General features: G+C 41.3%; 1 protein-coding gene across 1 annotated transcript in view; it reads left to right on the forward strand.

The window, feature by feature from the left end:
- The window catches only part of mob1a (MOB kinase activator 1A), a 22,740-nt gene extending 8,492 nt beyond the window's left edge, over positions 1-14,248 (forward strand). Inside the window, exons 4-6 of the mRNA XM_072434224.1 lie at positions 8,328-8,461; positions 10,003-10,166; positions 11,418-14,248. Coding sequence (XP_072290325.1) covers positions 8,328-8,461; positions 10,003-10,166; positions 11,418-11,495 — 376 coding nt within the window. The 3' untranslated portion in view covers positions 11,496-14,248. The remainder of the gene's footprint in view (positions 1-8,327; positions 8,462-10,002; positions 10,167-11,417) is intronic.
- The last annotated feature ends 775 nt before the right edge of the window (positions 14,249-15,023 follow it).

The following is a 15,023-nucleotide window of genomic DNA, read 5'->3' on the forward strand; positions in this document are numbered from 1 at the left end:
TGTCATGTCAATTTTTAATAAATACAAAACACATTTGTTAATGTATTTAATAAGAATAATGAACATGAATGAACTTGTTTAATAATTGTAAATCTGTTTATTGCTACAAATGATAAATTGATTTTAGCCACAGTTTTAGTTGAGTTTTAAAGCTACAATGTGGGAGTCCCTTATTAAGGAGTTTTGGAGTCTGTGTACTGTTCACTATTATTATCATCATTAATAGAATCAGAAAAGGTTTATTGCCATTGTCAAAGAACAGAATTCACAAACAGTGGAACTTGCTTTGGTGATTCAGTGCAACATAAAAATAGTAACAATGATAAAACAACCTGTATAAGTCAAATAGAACAAACTGAATAAGATAAGATATTCCTTTATTGTCCACACATGGGGAAATTTTGTTGTTGCAACACAGTAGATACAGAGGAAAAGAATAGAAAACTTATAGGAAGTTTAAAAAACACTCTTATAGATAAATAGATAGATCTTAATAGAAGAACTCTTATAAACAAAAACTCCTATAGACAGAACCTCTTATTTCTTAATAAGGAATGGAGGGGGAAAATAGAGATAAAGATAATAAAAACAGACAAAATAATACTAATAATAATGGTAAAATAAACACTCTTTTTACATCAGTTATATGCACATGAATGTGACATTATTGCGTTAAATACTGAATATTTCAGTATTTAACAAGACTTTCCATGTTTCCATGGCTACGCAGTCTTCTGTACTTCAGTAAACTCTTCGGTTCAGCTCCATCGTTTGACTGAGAGACAAACCGAACATGTCACAGCTTTAGATTATACAAGTCATATAACATACACTTCATATGTTTGTCCTGAAGCTGCTTTACATGTGACACAGCAGTGGCTCTTTTGAAGAACAATTATCATTTAGTTTTTTTGGTCATAACAAAACAGACATTTTATAAATTCAAAGTACTGATTTTACACTGTTTACTTTTAGTCCAGGCACAAGTTAATATTAAAATACCTTTTGCTTTGGAGTCGTCAGGAGTTTACTTGAGATGACTGTCTGCAGTGATCAGGTCTGCAGTGACCTGTAGAGCTCTGGACAGCACAGATCGACTAAACTCACTGGTCAGCACTGAAGATGAGAAAGATACTCATTAGAACATTGATATATTCACACATTTAACAGAGAAAAGCTGGAATATGTTATTGACAGATTTACATTTCGCTCTGTAACACAAAAGTACCTCTTTTCACATTATTTTTTAAAGCTAGAACCAAAAGTTGTTTACTTTTGCATAAGTTTAAACCTTAGAAGTTAGAACATAACTGACATGTTTGCTAAATCTCTACATATTCCATGGAAGTAAATCCATGACATTCATATAGAAAACAAGCGTGTGCTTTGCTGTTTAAACACAGCACACTTCATTATTAAATGGGTAATAAAACCTCAAACCTTTACATTTATATATGTAATATATTACCCATTTCAGCAGGTTATATTTGAATTATTGGTAGTTTTTGATAGCACATAATACAAACATCAATTTATTTCCCCTTCTTTCTCTAGTTTTCCTTGATCTGTGCTTAACCTTTTGTCTCTTAGAACATTTAGTAGAAGAAATAATGAGTTATTTATTTGCAGAAGGCACGAGCCATCACGACGTGTTGTTCCAATGCATCTTTGTGTAGCTAAACGTTAGCTCGTGTTAGCTCGTGTTAACTCGTGTTAACTTGTGTTAACTGTGTAATTGTTGTTTTACACTTCACATGGAACGATGTGTGAAACGTGAGGAATGACATACAAACACAACTTACGTGTATCGTGGTCTCGTCGTGTCGTTCTTCTGCTTGTGTTTAGTTTCCGTCACATGTTCTCCTGAGGCTCGTTCATGATGATTGCACCGTTCTCCGGGAGGTTAAAAATGTATTTTTAAAGTATTTTAGAAACAGTCAAAGAGTGAAATTCCTTCTATTTTATTTTTAGACCAAAAACAATTTAGCATGTTTGGTAATTTAGAGGCCGAACTCCTGAAATGGTCAAACCAAAAGGCTGCATTCTACGGAGTGGCCACTACCCAATTTGGAGCCAGAGGCAGAGGGGGCGTACCCTATCCAGATAATATAATACATCCATGGGGGACACGCACTGATGACGGTCAAGAGCCTGGAGGAGCCTGGAGGAGCCTGGAGGAGCCTGGAGGAGCCTGGAGGAGCCTGGAGGAGCCTGGAGGAGCCTGGAGGAGCCTGGAGGAGCCTGGTGGAGCGTGGAGCGTGGGGGCGGCCGTGTGACGTCATGCTCTCTATAGCCAATAAGGGCAGCATAAGTGGCTACAGCCTCTGTTTTTTAACAATCATGTTTTGCCAAGAAAGGCTATTTAATTGCAATTTCAAATATAAGATAAGATATTCCTTTATTGTCCCACATGGGGAAATTTCATTGATGCAACGCCGGTAGATACAGAGGTAGATACAGAAGAAAAGAACAGATCACTTATAGGAAGTTTGAAAAACACTCTCAGTAGAAGATCTCCTATAGACAAAATCTCCCATTTCCCAACAAGGGATGGAGGGTAAAAATAATAAAGATACAAATAAATACATAAATACCATTGCATGTGATCACCACCGTAATTGCACATGAATATGTGTCACGACGGCACATGGATTGCACATGAATTTCACAGTAATTTCACATGAATCACGACAGTAATTGCACATATGACGGAATTGCACATGGTTGGGTCAGTATTGCGAGTGTTCAGGACTAACAGCAGGGTTCAGATTAAGGATTTTCACTTGTATAGCGGTGCTGCTAAACAATCCGTTAATTTTTCGAAATTTGTATAGCAATTTGATAATTGCATAGCAAAACACGAACTAACTCGTGTTAACAATATTTTCCATTGATATGACACGATTATTTATTTAAAATGTATTTGTAAACATTCTATGAAGAGTTTAACAAATTAACTTTTAAACACTTTTTTAAAAAAAATTCTTTAAATAAAACAGAAAACTTGTAAATGAGGCCATATGACTTTGTGTTGATTAATTTGTTCAACTAATTTTATTTGCAACTTTCTTCCATATCATCATCAATCAGATGACTATTTGCAGGAGTCTCATTTACATATTAATTGTCTTTACACTCACAAAAATATGTATTAAGCTTCTGATGGAAAAATAAAGGTTGCTGTGGCGTCCATCATGGTGTATTTTATGTGTTATTTAAATTGTACCGCTCTATTTGACATTCCATTCCATTTTTCGTTTTGCTATTTGATGACGGTCCCTAAGTACTCTCATCTCTGCTCCGGCTGCACATTTGATGACGGTCCCTAAGCACTAGTCTCGGCTCAGTCTGCACATTCGGAGCCGTGTAATTCGCTGTGCCCAAAATACGCATCTGATTGTTAAAAACGAGGTTGTCACTTGGCAGTGTAAATATGAATATTTTGGCATGTGTATGATCTGCAAAGACTTTTGCGTTTAGGAGCTATTGACCTCGGAAGTCTGAATCTGACGCAAACTTTAGCGCACGTGGCTCCTCCCACTTTCAGACTCACGGTCTGAGGCCGCAGCGGGACTCATGTCACCATAGCGTTCTACATGTGTCATGAGGTTATTGACAATCGATTGACGAATGATCAATACTTTTAGGCGCTTTGGTTGTACAATTGTTGTACAAAACACGCATTTTTGTATCACAAAAGCTGCGATACAAACACACTTTTTTCTGACGAATGCATCGCATTTGAGAGAAATTGCGTTGCATTTTGCGATGCGATACCGCTTATTCTGAACCCTGAACAGTGTTTGTTATAAAGTCTGACAGCAGCAGGAAGGAAAGACCTGCAAAACCTCTCCTTCACACAGCGAGGGTGGATCAGTCTCTCACTGAGTGTCCTGCAGGGGGTGGCACTCATGGTCAAGCATAGATGTGAATCTAGCCAGGACCCTTCTGTCCCCCACCTCCTGCACCGAGTCCAGAGCGCAGCCCAGGACGGAGCTGGACTTCTTGATAACTTTGTCCAGCCTCCTCCTCTCCCTCTCTGTGATGCTGCTGCTCCAGCAGGCCACACCGTACAGGAGGGCTGATGCCACCACAGAGTCGTAGAAGGTCTTCAGGAGTGGCCCTGTCACTCCAAAAGACCTGAGTCTCCTCAGGAGGTAGAGCCGACTCTGGCTCTTCCTGTACAGTGCGTCTGTGTTGTGAGTCCAGTCCAGTTTGTGGTTCAGATGAACACCCGGTACTTGTATGAGTCCACTCTCTCAATGTCACTTCCCTGGATGTTCACTGGTAAGGGGGCAGTGGGGTGGCGTCTGCGTAAATCCACCACCATCTCCTTGGTCTTCCCCGCGTTGATGAGGAGGTGGTTCCGCTGACACCAGTCCACAAAGTCCTGCTCCAGACCCCTGTACTCCGCATCATCGTCGTCCGTGATGAGTCCGATGATGGCAGAGTCATCAGAGAACTTCTGCAGGACACAGCTGTCCGTGTTGTGTCTTAAGTCTGCAGTTTAGAGGGTGACGAGAACGGGCGCGAGGACAGTGCCCTGGGGCGCCCCCACACTGCAGGTCCGAGTGTCAGACACACAGTCCCGGGCTCTCACAAACTGGGGTCGGTCTGTGAGGTAGTCCAGGATCCACTCTGCCAGGTCATACTCCACACCAGCCGTCTCCAGCTTGTCCCTCAGGAGCAGCGGCTGGATGGTGTTGAAGGCGCTGGAAAGATCAAAGAACAGGATCCTCACAGAGCTGCCAGACTTTTCCAGGTGAGAGAAAGAGAGCGGTGCAGCAGGGAGATGACGGCGTCCTCCACTCCGATGCCAGGCCGATATGCAAACTGCAGCGGGTCCATGGCTGGGCTCACGGTGGAGCGGAGGTGGTCCAGGACCAGCCGCTCCAGTGTCTACATCAGGTGGGACGTGAAAGCCACCGGCCTGAAGCTGTTGAGGTCTTTGGCGCGCGGTGTCTTGGGCACAGGTACCAGACAGGAGGTCTTCCAGACCTGTGGTACCACCCTCAGCTTCAGGCTCATGTTGAAGACATGTTCCATAACTCCACAGTTCATCTGCGCAGGACTTGAGGAGCCTGGGGCTGATGCCGTCAGGTCCTGCTGCCTTCCTCACTTTAATCCTCTTCAGCTCACTCCTCACCTGTGCTGCTGTGACAGTCAGTGGTTGGCAGGGGGACTGTGTGCTGGGGGGATGGGTGAGTCCAGGCGAAGTGGGGAGCTGATGGTCCGGGGCTGAGAAATGAAGAGGAACGGATGCAGGGCATTGTCCAGCTGTGGAAGAGGGAGCATGCAGCTGTGCAGGGGGAGGGGCGGGTGACCGATCAGATCTCAAGAACTGAGCATTTAAATCATTCACCCACTGTAGGTCTCCCTCTGTCTGGGCAGGGGGGATTTTGAAGCCCGAGATGGTTTTCAGGCTTCTCCACACTCCCTGAATGTTCTTCTGCTGCAGCCGCTCCTCCATCCTCCTCATGTAGCCGGCTTCAGCCTGCCTGATCTTCCTCCTCAGCTCTTTCTGCACAGTCCTCAGCTCCTCCTTGTTCCCTGACCTGAAGGCTCTCTTCTTCTCCTTCAGCAGAGCCTTCAGTTCATGGTTAATCCATGGCTTGTTGTTTGGAAAACACCGCACCGTCCGGGAGGGAACAATGTTCTCAAAACAGAAGTTGATGTAGTCCGTGATGCACTCTGTGATGGTGTTGATGTCCTCCCCATGGCGGTAAAGCTCAGTCCAGACAGTGGTGCTGAAACAGTCCCTCAGAGCCTCCTCGCTCTCAGCAGACCACATCCTCACCACACGGGACACCACAGGCTGCCTGCGCACGATGGGATCATATGTATCAGATGTACAGTTCGGTTGTGGTCCGAGCTGCCCAGGGGAGGGAGGGGGGAAGAAGAATAAGCCTCTTTGGTGTTGGCAAAAAACAAGTCCAATGTTCTATTGTCTCTGGTGGGGCAGGTGACATACTGGGTGTATGTTGGTAGAACAGAAGAGGGAGAAGCGTGGTTAAAGTCACCAGCGACGAGGAAGAGAGCCTGTGGATGCTGTGTTTGCAGCCTACAAGTGCAGGAGAGCAGTGCTTCACAAGCATATTCAGCATTGGCAGACGGGGCCACATAGACTGCGATCAAAATCACATGTGAGAACTCCCGGGGCAGATAATATGGCCTCATGCCAATAGCCAAAAGTTCAATATCCTTGTTACATAGCTGCTCCTTCACTGTGCAGTGTTCGGATTTGCACCAGCTCGTGTTCACATACACAGCCAGACCGCCACCTCTTTTCTTCCTGCATTCTCTCGTTCTGTCTGCCCGCAGCAGATGAAAATTGTCCAAACCTACAATAGAGGCTGGCATTTCTGCTGTTAACCAGGTCTCTCTGAAAATCAAGACGCTGCTGTCCCTATAAATCCTCTGGGACCGCATGAGGCTCGCTATTTCCGTCATTTTATTTTGAAGAGACCTCACGTTACCCATGACTACGGCGGGAATATGGCATAACTAAATATGGCATAACATTTGACCCTCATGTGCCTAATCAATGAGGAGGCGATGTAGTGTAACTTCAATATAGCATAATACCACTGTCCACACTGCAGTACTGTGCCAGTGTGTATGTATACTGCATTTAATACCTTACTCAAGTAGAAATACAAAGAAATATTGAACAAAAGGTAAATGTTAGGCTTAAGACAAAGTTATTTTCTATTATGTAGTCATAATGTAGTAGTCAACAGACGAACACTAGTTAAATAGGCTAAAAGTTAAAGACTACTGTATCGTAAGTCATAAGCTTGATATTATCAAACTAAAGGACACGCAGCACATTTTCAGACAGACTTTCAGCTATAAAGTAGGTTATGTTACAGATATGTTTTTATAAATTCCCTTTCCAGGCCAAAATGTTGCGTATGATGTACGTTCGACAGTTAAACATTCACCTTTTCACTGCCTGAGTTTTCAGCCCTAGTCACTAAACATATTTTGTGAATTGCTCACATCCATTACTTATAATTAAAAAGTATAGTTCAGATTTTATTCTAGAAAACGTGTGATGTTTGGGTGACGTCAGTTGCTCAGGTAGCAGAGCTCTTCCTCTGGACACAGAGCCAGGAGAGACACTCCACCATTAAAAGAACAGTTCCAAAGCTCTCCTAAAGCAGGCCAGGGCCAGTCAAAACGTGGCTACAGTCGGCTAAATTAGCGTCATCTTGACATTTCAAATGTGCTTTACCCCTGAAGTATTGCCAGCAAAGGGCATCATACATCTAATTCAAAAATGATCTTTCCATGTGACGTTTTAGTCTTTGTCTATGTTTGTCCAACTGCACAGTGTATTTGGGTATCTTGAAAAGCTAACCTTTAACATGAAATACAAACATGTGTAAAAGTATAAAAAGAGATGGGAAGCTATTTTTTGAGTTCTGAAAATGTGGACTGACTCGTTTGTTGCCTCACAGAAGAGAAACGGGGAATTACAGCCTGTTCTATAAATGGAGCACATGATGTCTTCAGATGGCTTGAGCATAATCAGGAAGTCACATGAGGAAAACAGGAATTAAAGCGCGCAGGCTCCTTTTTTGAGGCTCTAATCAGGAGTACACTAATCAGGAGGAAGAGGGCACACTCACTTCCTCTTCAAGCAGACAATTCGAAATGTCATGTGATCGTTCTCCTCAGTGTGCATGACAGTTATTCTTGTCTCAATTCCAAAAGTAGGGTTAGGGTCTGGGCTACATATTGGCTAACAGATATATAATCAGCCCATATAGGAAGTAAGACAAATGTCTTTATAGAGCTCCTGCACCATGTGACTAAATGTGCTGCTGGGTTACACACTCGTTGCTACTGCCATATTCAGGCTGCACAGTAGCGCAGCGATTAGCACTCTCGCTGTACAGCAAGAAGGCCCTGGGCTTGATTCCCGTGCCTCTCTGTGTGTTCTCCATGTATCTGCGTAGGTTTCCCCGGGATACTCTGGTTTCCCCGACCACTGAAAACATGCCCCCTGGGCCAGGGCCCTGAAAAAGAGACTTTCCTGATTAAATAAAGGTCAATTAAAAAAAGCATGCTCAAAAGATCCCGCCATGCTCCGACTGTGACTTGAGGACTAGAAATAACTTACTGACAAAAAATTGACAAATTTCCCAGACATCGGGACAAACGGGACTGATACCCGTCCGCTTTAATTCTGTTTTTGTCTTTCTGCTCTCTGTGTTTTGTACACTTGTTTTGTTTTATGTTTGGGATCAAAATGGTTGCACTGAAGACCTGCCGGGGCCTTTTAATCTGAGTTGTTGTTGTGGTGTTGTCTCCTCCCACAGATATGAGTACCACTGGGCTGACGGCACCAACATCAAGAAGCCCATCAAATGCTCTGCTCCCAAGTACATCGACTACCTGATGACCTGGGTGCAGGACCAGCTGGACGACGAGACCCTCTTCCCCTCCAAGATTGGTACGAAAACACAGTTGGAACAGGATCAACAACAGGGCTGCGCAATGAATGTAATTACAATTATGACTTTTGCTCCAGTTGGTGTGCTACAGTGGCTCAGTGGTTGGGTTCATTCAGTCTTTGCCCTATTTGGAACCTTATTTTGGCGCTGCAGTTGATCACATTTTTTAGATAATTTTTTAGTTCAATAAAAAAGTGTTTTCCTGATAACTACACGCTCAGTCTGTAATAATTATGAATTTGAATTGTTTATAAATTAAGCAGTGGTGAGTAAAGTTTAACTTTGATAATGAGCTAAAGCAATTACGTTTGTCACATTTTGGCAGCGCCAAATCGGACCAAGATCCAAACCGGGTGACGTTCAGGTGCATAATTTGGCATTAGCATCAAAATGTTGCAGCTATAATTGCTGCCGATCAGTCACATAACCAGACCTTTGTCAAACATTAATAAACATTTTGATTACGTTGAGCATTTGATTTTCATTTAGTTGCTCTTCGCAGCACAAATAAACTCAGTGAAGCACGGTACTTTTAAGGTAGTGTCACACTGCCACCAGCTAGGTCAATGTAAAGGAGCTTTCACCCCAAGAACGTGTGAACACCCCAGCTGCATTCTAGAGTGCAGTAAACGCTATATTTAGCTCTCTGAGCGGCTTCTCCCATTCTGGTGTGTGGCAAATGTGGTTTGAATTTTCTCCAAAAGCGCTTGGACCTTGTATGAATGGAGCTGCAGAGCTGTTGATTGCATTCTGCGTCTGATGAGGCAGGTAAAGCCTCTCAAGATGCATTTCCCAAAAGACCACCCCATGCAGCACTGGGGGAGTGAGCGCATATGTGCACTTCCACACAGCTCTTTTCGTTGTCATGGAAATAATTGCGGCGGTCAGCTGATCACGTCTCTCGTGGCTCATGGTGCGGCGTTTTGGGAGAATGAGGAACGGTGCATGTGAACACAACTGACCCAAAACTGGAGAAAACGGAATCTAGAGCACACTGGGGAAGTCCATTTATCTTCCTGTTTGGTACATAAACATGGTGAACATTTAAACTCCCTCCACAAATACTAGCAGGAGTTGTCATGGGTCAGTCATGTTTTGCCTGGGAGTTGAATTTTACAGTTGTTACAACAACAAAAGCAACGTATGTCCAATTTAAATGTTGGCAATACTCAAGGTTGTGTTCACATCACACACATTCTAGATGAATGCTTAGTTTAAGAGTGCGGTCAGGTCATAATGTTCAGGTAGAAATCACTGTTAAACAAATCTGACATTTAGCAGAAATAAACAAAATGGAAATACATTTTTCACACTAACTTTAGAAAGTGGCGCCTTTATTCAACTCCAAAGATGTGATTGTTGTCAGTTAAAACCATAAGATTAATATGAAAAGTTTGTGGAGCCAATCCCAAACAAATAATTTATCAAAAACAGGGAATCTCTCAGTTACACTGGTCCCTTCTCTCCAACTGAAATGATGACAGCTTCTAGAATGCTAGCACAACTTCCACTAAACCACTTACTTTTGTATGCGTTGCAGGAGTGCCGTTCCCCAAGAACTTCATGTCTGTGGCTAAGACCATCCTGAAGCGGCTGTTCCGGGTCTACGCTCACATCTACCACCAGCATTTTGACTCTGTGATGCAGCTGCAGGAGGAGGCCCACCTCAACACCTCCTTCAAGCACTTCATCTTCTTTGTGCAGGTCACACGCTCATATCACATTAATGCTGCCATTCATATGACAGCACAACTTTGTGTTGGTCAATATTATTTCATAAAAATTAGGGATGTCATGATTAACTGGTTAAATATTTTGTCAAAATTACCCTGAAAAGTGTTCCCCCTATGTTTACTGGTTTGGCAAGGGGGGGTTTGGCCGTGTATGTGCACGTGGTCAACTATACGCCATAGGAATAGTTTTGTGTTCACAGCTAAAGGAGATTGATAATAATACAATACGCTCATGCACACCATATGGAACCATTATCGTTGTTAGTAATATTATTTGCATTGTTCATTTTAAATTTCCATTTTAGTTGATGCTTTTAAAAGTGATTCGATGTCTATAAAAAGCCTTATAAACATATGTCAGAGGGTCAGCTAATTTGCGCATAAGTACTTTTTTGTTTAATTTTGTATTCATGTTAATTTCATATTCGGGCCTTATCTGCAACTAACAAACTCAAGTACTAGGGATAGGCCTTTACCCAGTATTGATACATCGATACCGTGTATCAATACTGCTATGCAAATATCAATACTAATTAAATGAATGCCTTGACTTATATTTTTATACAGGGGGGACAGCTCGGATGTGTTTTCTTGTTAATCTTCAAAATATTGTGTGTTTTATTACAATCCAACTCATATTCACTGAAAAATTTGTCTAATTAGACCCCAGCAGCGGTCCGAGGCGCAGCAAGTGTGCCACAGACCACGGGTGCGCCACAAGGGCTTTATATTAAGTAATAGGTTTTTGTGGACACTTGCACAAATCTGCAGCAGGTGAAAGTCCATATTGATGCAGCAGCAGCAGCAGGAATATGGACTTGTAATATGATTTCTGATTTAAAATGTTGATGTCAAATACCTGTTGGCTGTTGCTGCTCAGATTCAATATGGGCTCACAATTTTCTTTTTTTTAATAGTTTAAGCTTATCTTAGTGATAAACTCTTCATTAGTGAATCAAATGAGTGCATCCTGATTGTATTCACACAATGTCCACCTCTTCAGCCGCAGTATCTGTCTGTCTGCCTTTGCAGCTGGGATAGAATTAATCCACAGTATTCAAAATTCATATTGCTCTGAAAGCAGATGATGATATATCATGAATTAAATGATATGGCCCAGGTCTACTTCTAGCTCAGGTCTACTTCTGGCTAATACTTTAATATCCTTTGCTGGCTTTTATGTAGTCCAACCTTATCTAAACCTTTTTCAATTCTTTGACAGGAGTTCAACCTAATCGACCGACGCGAGCTGGCGCCTTTGCAGGACCTGATCGAGAAGCTGGGCTCTAAGGACAGATAAACATTTCCGCCACCCCTTCTGTCATTTATCAGCTGTGCTACTACCTCTGACTCTTTCTCTGAGCTGTGTGCCTTCTCCACACTCACCTCGCTCTCCTTCTCATGCTGGACGCCCCTGAGCCCGCAGTGTAGTGTCACTTTAGTGTACAGACCATAGTCTATTATTCAAATACATTTCAACACAGGCAGGGTTAGGAGTTCTGCGGACCAATGACCTTTTGAACTCTGTAGTGAAAGTGAGCAGGCGTTATGTAGGGTACTTTGAATACCTTAACAGATTTTACATTCTCACCAGCTGTAATGAAATAATTTTAGTTATATTCTAGTTGGCTTATACATCTTATTTAAAATTTAATTTAGAATGTGAATTTGTTTTGAAGTTGACTTAATCTCAACTAACACGCAAACCTGTCCAATGAGACCCAATTTTGTTGATACTAGCTACAAGGTAGTTGGATCGGACATTTTCCCATTATGAAAATAGACCAGGGAAATCCTCACATTGTAGGGATGGGCGATATATTGGTTCCAGTTCTGACTAATATTGATGGATTACTTATTACATCACATTTTAGATAATGAACCCTATGGTTAAAGTTGTTTTGAAGATATGCAAAATTTCAATATAGACTAAAAACGTATGTTGTAAAAGTGATATTCCTGCACTTTTGTGATACATTTTACTGACATTTCACATTTGTCTTAAAATTGAACCTCAACTAATGATTTTAATGACATGTTTTAATAAATTTATGTTGGATAGACATAATATTGTTTGAATATTGCTGTCAGAATACTCATATAATATATAGAGCTAGTCGTTTTTATCATCGCCCAGCCCTACCCATGTGTCACTCCCAGTTTGTCCTGAGCAGTCTAATGAGTAAAAATGGAAATAAGAGATATATTATGCTAAATAGGTATGTTTACGCAATGATGCAAAAATGGTTTTATATCCCAGATACCGTAAATACATTCTGTTGTTGTTTATACTCAAATGAAAAAAGTTACTTAAGAATTGTTGGCCTTGTTATGGATTGTTGGCCTTGTTATGGATTTTATCATCTAAATATCGCTATCAGCAAATATTAGTTATTGACCACAGCATCTAGCCAAATGTCGGACTATCCCGGTTGCTGACTTTCTGACTGATTTAATTGTACCTCCCATAAAAGTTATGCTTTGACTGCTCAATAGAAAAAAAGTGTCTGATAATCCCACACAGTGATCCTATGCAGAACATTGCTTCTGTACAAAAAGCACACCTGGACAGTGGACTGCCCTGTATCGTATTTTGATGTGTTTTGCACATGTTTGATAGTCCCTGGAAAATTTCAAAAGGGTAATTAAAAAAGAAAAATTACAAAGCAAAGTCTATAAAACGCAAAGAATCTTGACTACTGTCTCTCGGACATTTTTTGGCTTTAGGACCACTGGTTTGCCCTGGCTTTTGTGGACCAATCCCAAGTACTCTGCAATAATGTCAAATTAAGTTGTGAATTAAATTTACGTTAGATTTCGTACTTTTAAAGGTGCAAGATTAACTTTTTCTGGTAGGGGGTTGGCTATCTGCTCGTCTCCAGAGAGGTGTACTTTGCCTGGAATGTTCCACAGTATAAACCCTTTTCAGGAGGGATGTGTTTAGAACAGCTGCGCGCACAGCCTAGCCCTTATGTAAACATTCTATCCCAGTATTTTCATGAGGCAGCAAATTTAAGAAATGCCAGTTGTAACAATCTACACGTGGTAATGTTTTCTATCGAGGTTCTGGCATATAATTGAGTGATTGTCAGTCGTCAAAACAGCTCCAGTTTTTCATAGTTTGCTATATTTGGAGGTTAACGCTAACTCTTCTACTGAAAATCAAACCAGGGAGCAAGATGGCGGTCCATTCTAGTCAATTGGCCGTGTTCGCTAACGCATGTCGCCACTTTAGCCTTTACATCAAGTAGCTGTGCGGCCCGGAACTAGCGTTACGTGATGCAGCTTGATTTCAACGTGTCCAATCAGAGCGAGAACTGCTAGATGGCTAGATCCATGCTGAATATGCATTACTGCTAACTCGAGAAATAATCCCGATTATCAATTATCTAAATAATCTTTACATGAAAATTATATCTCCATGGAAACAAGCAGGCGGTAAACCATCACCAAAAGTTACATATTGCACCTTTTAAATTAACACTATTATGTTCATTTACCATATTTCACCTTATTTCTTTGTCTCTTCCTTTTATTCAATGCAGCTACAATGTCCTTTCTCTCGTCTCCCTCTGCTGGGTTCACTGTAATGAAAGCATCTCCTAAAATAAGAGATGTGTTTCAGTCTTACTTTTAACCACTCCGCAAAAATCTGTCAATTGTGGAATGTTAGAATTTCACTTTACAGATGGTTTTCATATCTTGCATGAAAAACCAATTTTGTGTCACATTTTTAAAGATGTATTGTTTTTTTTCACTCTATTTTTACCTTTTACAGGCTTTCATTTAAAATTACATTGTGACTTTACTCCGTTTATTTGTTTTATAATTGGAAAAAGGAGAAAGGGCTTGAAATGAATGAATAGTTTTATATATTTTCAAAAATGTCCAATCTTCATTGGGCAAACACTTTGAGAAACAAGGATGTACAACATGCTGCATTCTGCATTGAAATGTTCAATGAAACAATCTGTGCCTTGATTCTGTAAAAAGTGTGACGTGACAGTATTGGAATATACATCTTAAATAAATACACAAACTTTGTTGCTCTGTGTCATCTTTTTTATCTTGAATCAGCTGTAATTAACATGACAGTAAACCATGTCGGTGTTTATGAATTTTAGCATATTGCCAAGCTCTGGTACTCTTACCAGAGGCCATGGAGCTTGAGGGATCTTCAGAATCTTTGCTGTTCCCCACTTTTCTGGACTGAGACGTCGGATATTTTAAGAGGTTTGGAAAAAAAAAATGTATAGCCTTAGACAAAGTCCAGCAAATATTACATTTGTAGCTCAATATGTGCTGTATAATGTAGAGAATATTAATTGTGTTATGATACAGACAGTAACAAATGAGGTGAAGTTTGGCCTCTTAAAAAAAAAAAAAATACATTGAAATATGATTCCAGGAGAAACATGGATTAGCCTCAGAATATTACAAAACATAGTAGAAAAAACTTCAGTTGTAGTCATCTGGACTCAGTTTGAAAAAATAGACGTTTCGACTCTCATCCAAGAGTCATTGTCAATAACAGAATTTAGGTCGAGAACTCCGATATTAATACTGTTCTGTGGTAAGACCCGCCCATTGGGAGGAGCCTTCCTGAAGTAGAAAGAGTTGTTTGTTTCAACAGAAACTCCCCCCTTGTATCTACCGAGCTAGACTATTCAGAATCTTAATGGGCTGTTAGAAACCTTTTTGTCTTTGTGAGACCCTGGCTCAACCACCCTGAGTACCTGATTAGCATCTGAATGTCCTCTACCTTTCCAGGGGTTCAGTAACCCATTATAAATAACAGGAAGATTAAACCTTAGCCCTCCATTTCTGT

This window comes from Eucyclogobius newberryi, unplaced genomic scaffold, assembly GCF_026437365.1.
Source record: "Eucyclogobius newberryi isolate DKJ021-1_F unplaced genomic scaffold, fEucNew1.0.hap1 SCAF_6, whole genome shotgun sequence".
NCBI lineage: Eukaryota > Metazoa > Chordata > Actinopteri > Gobiiformes > Gobiidae > Eucyclogobius > Eucyclogobius newberryi.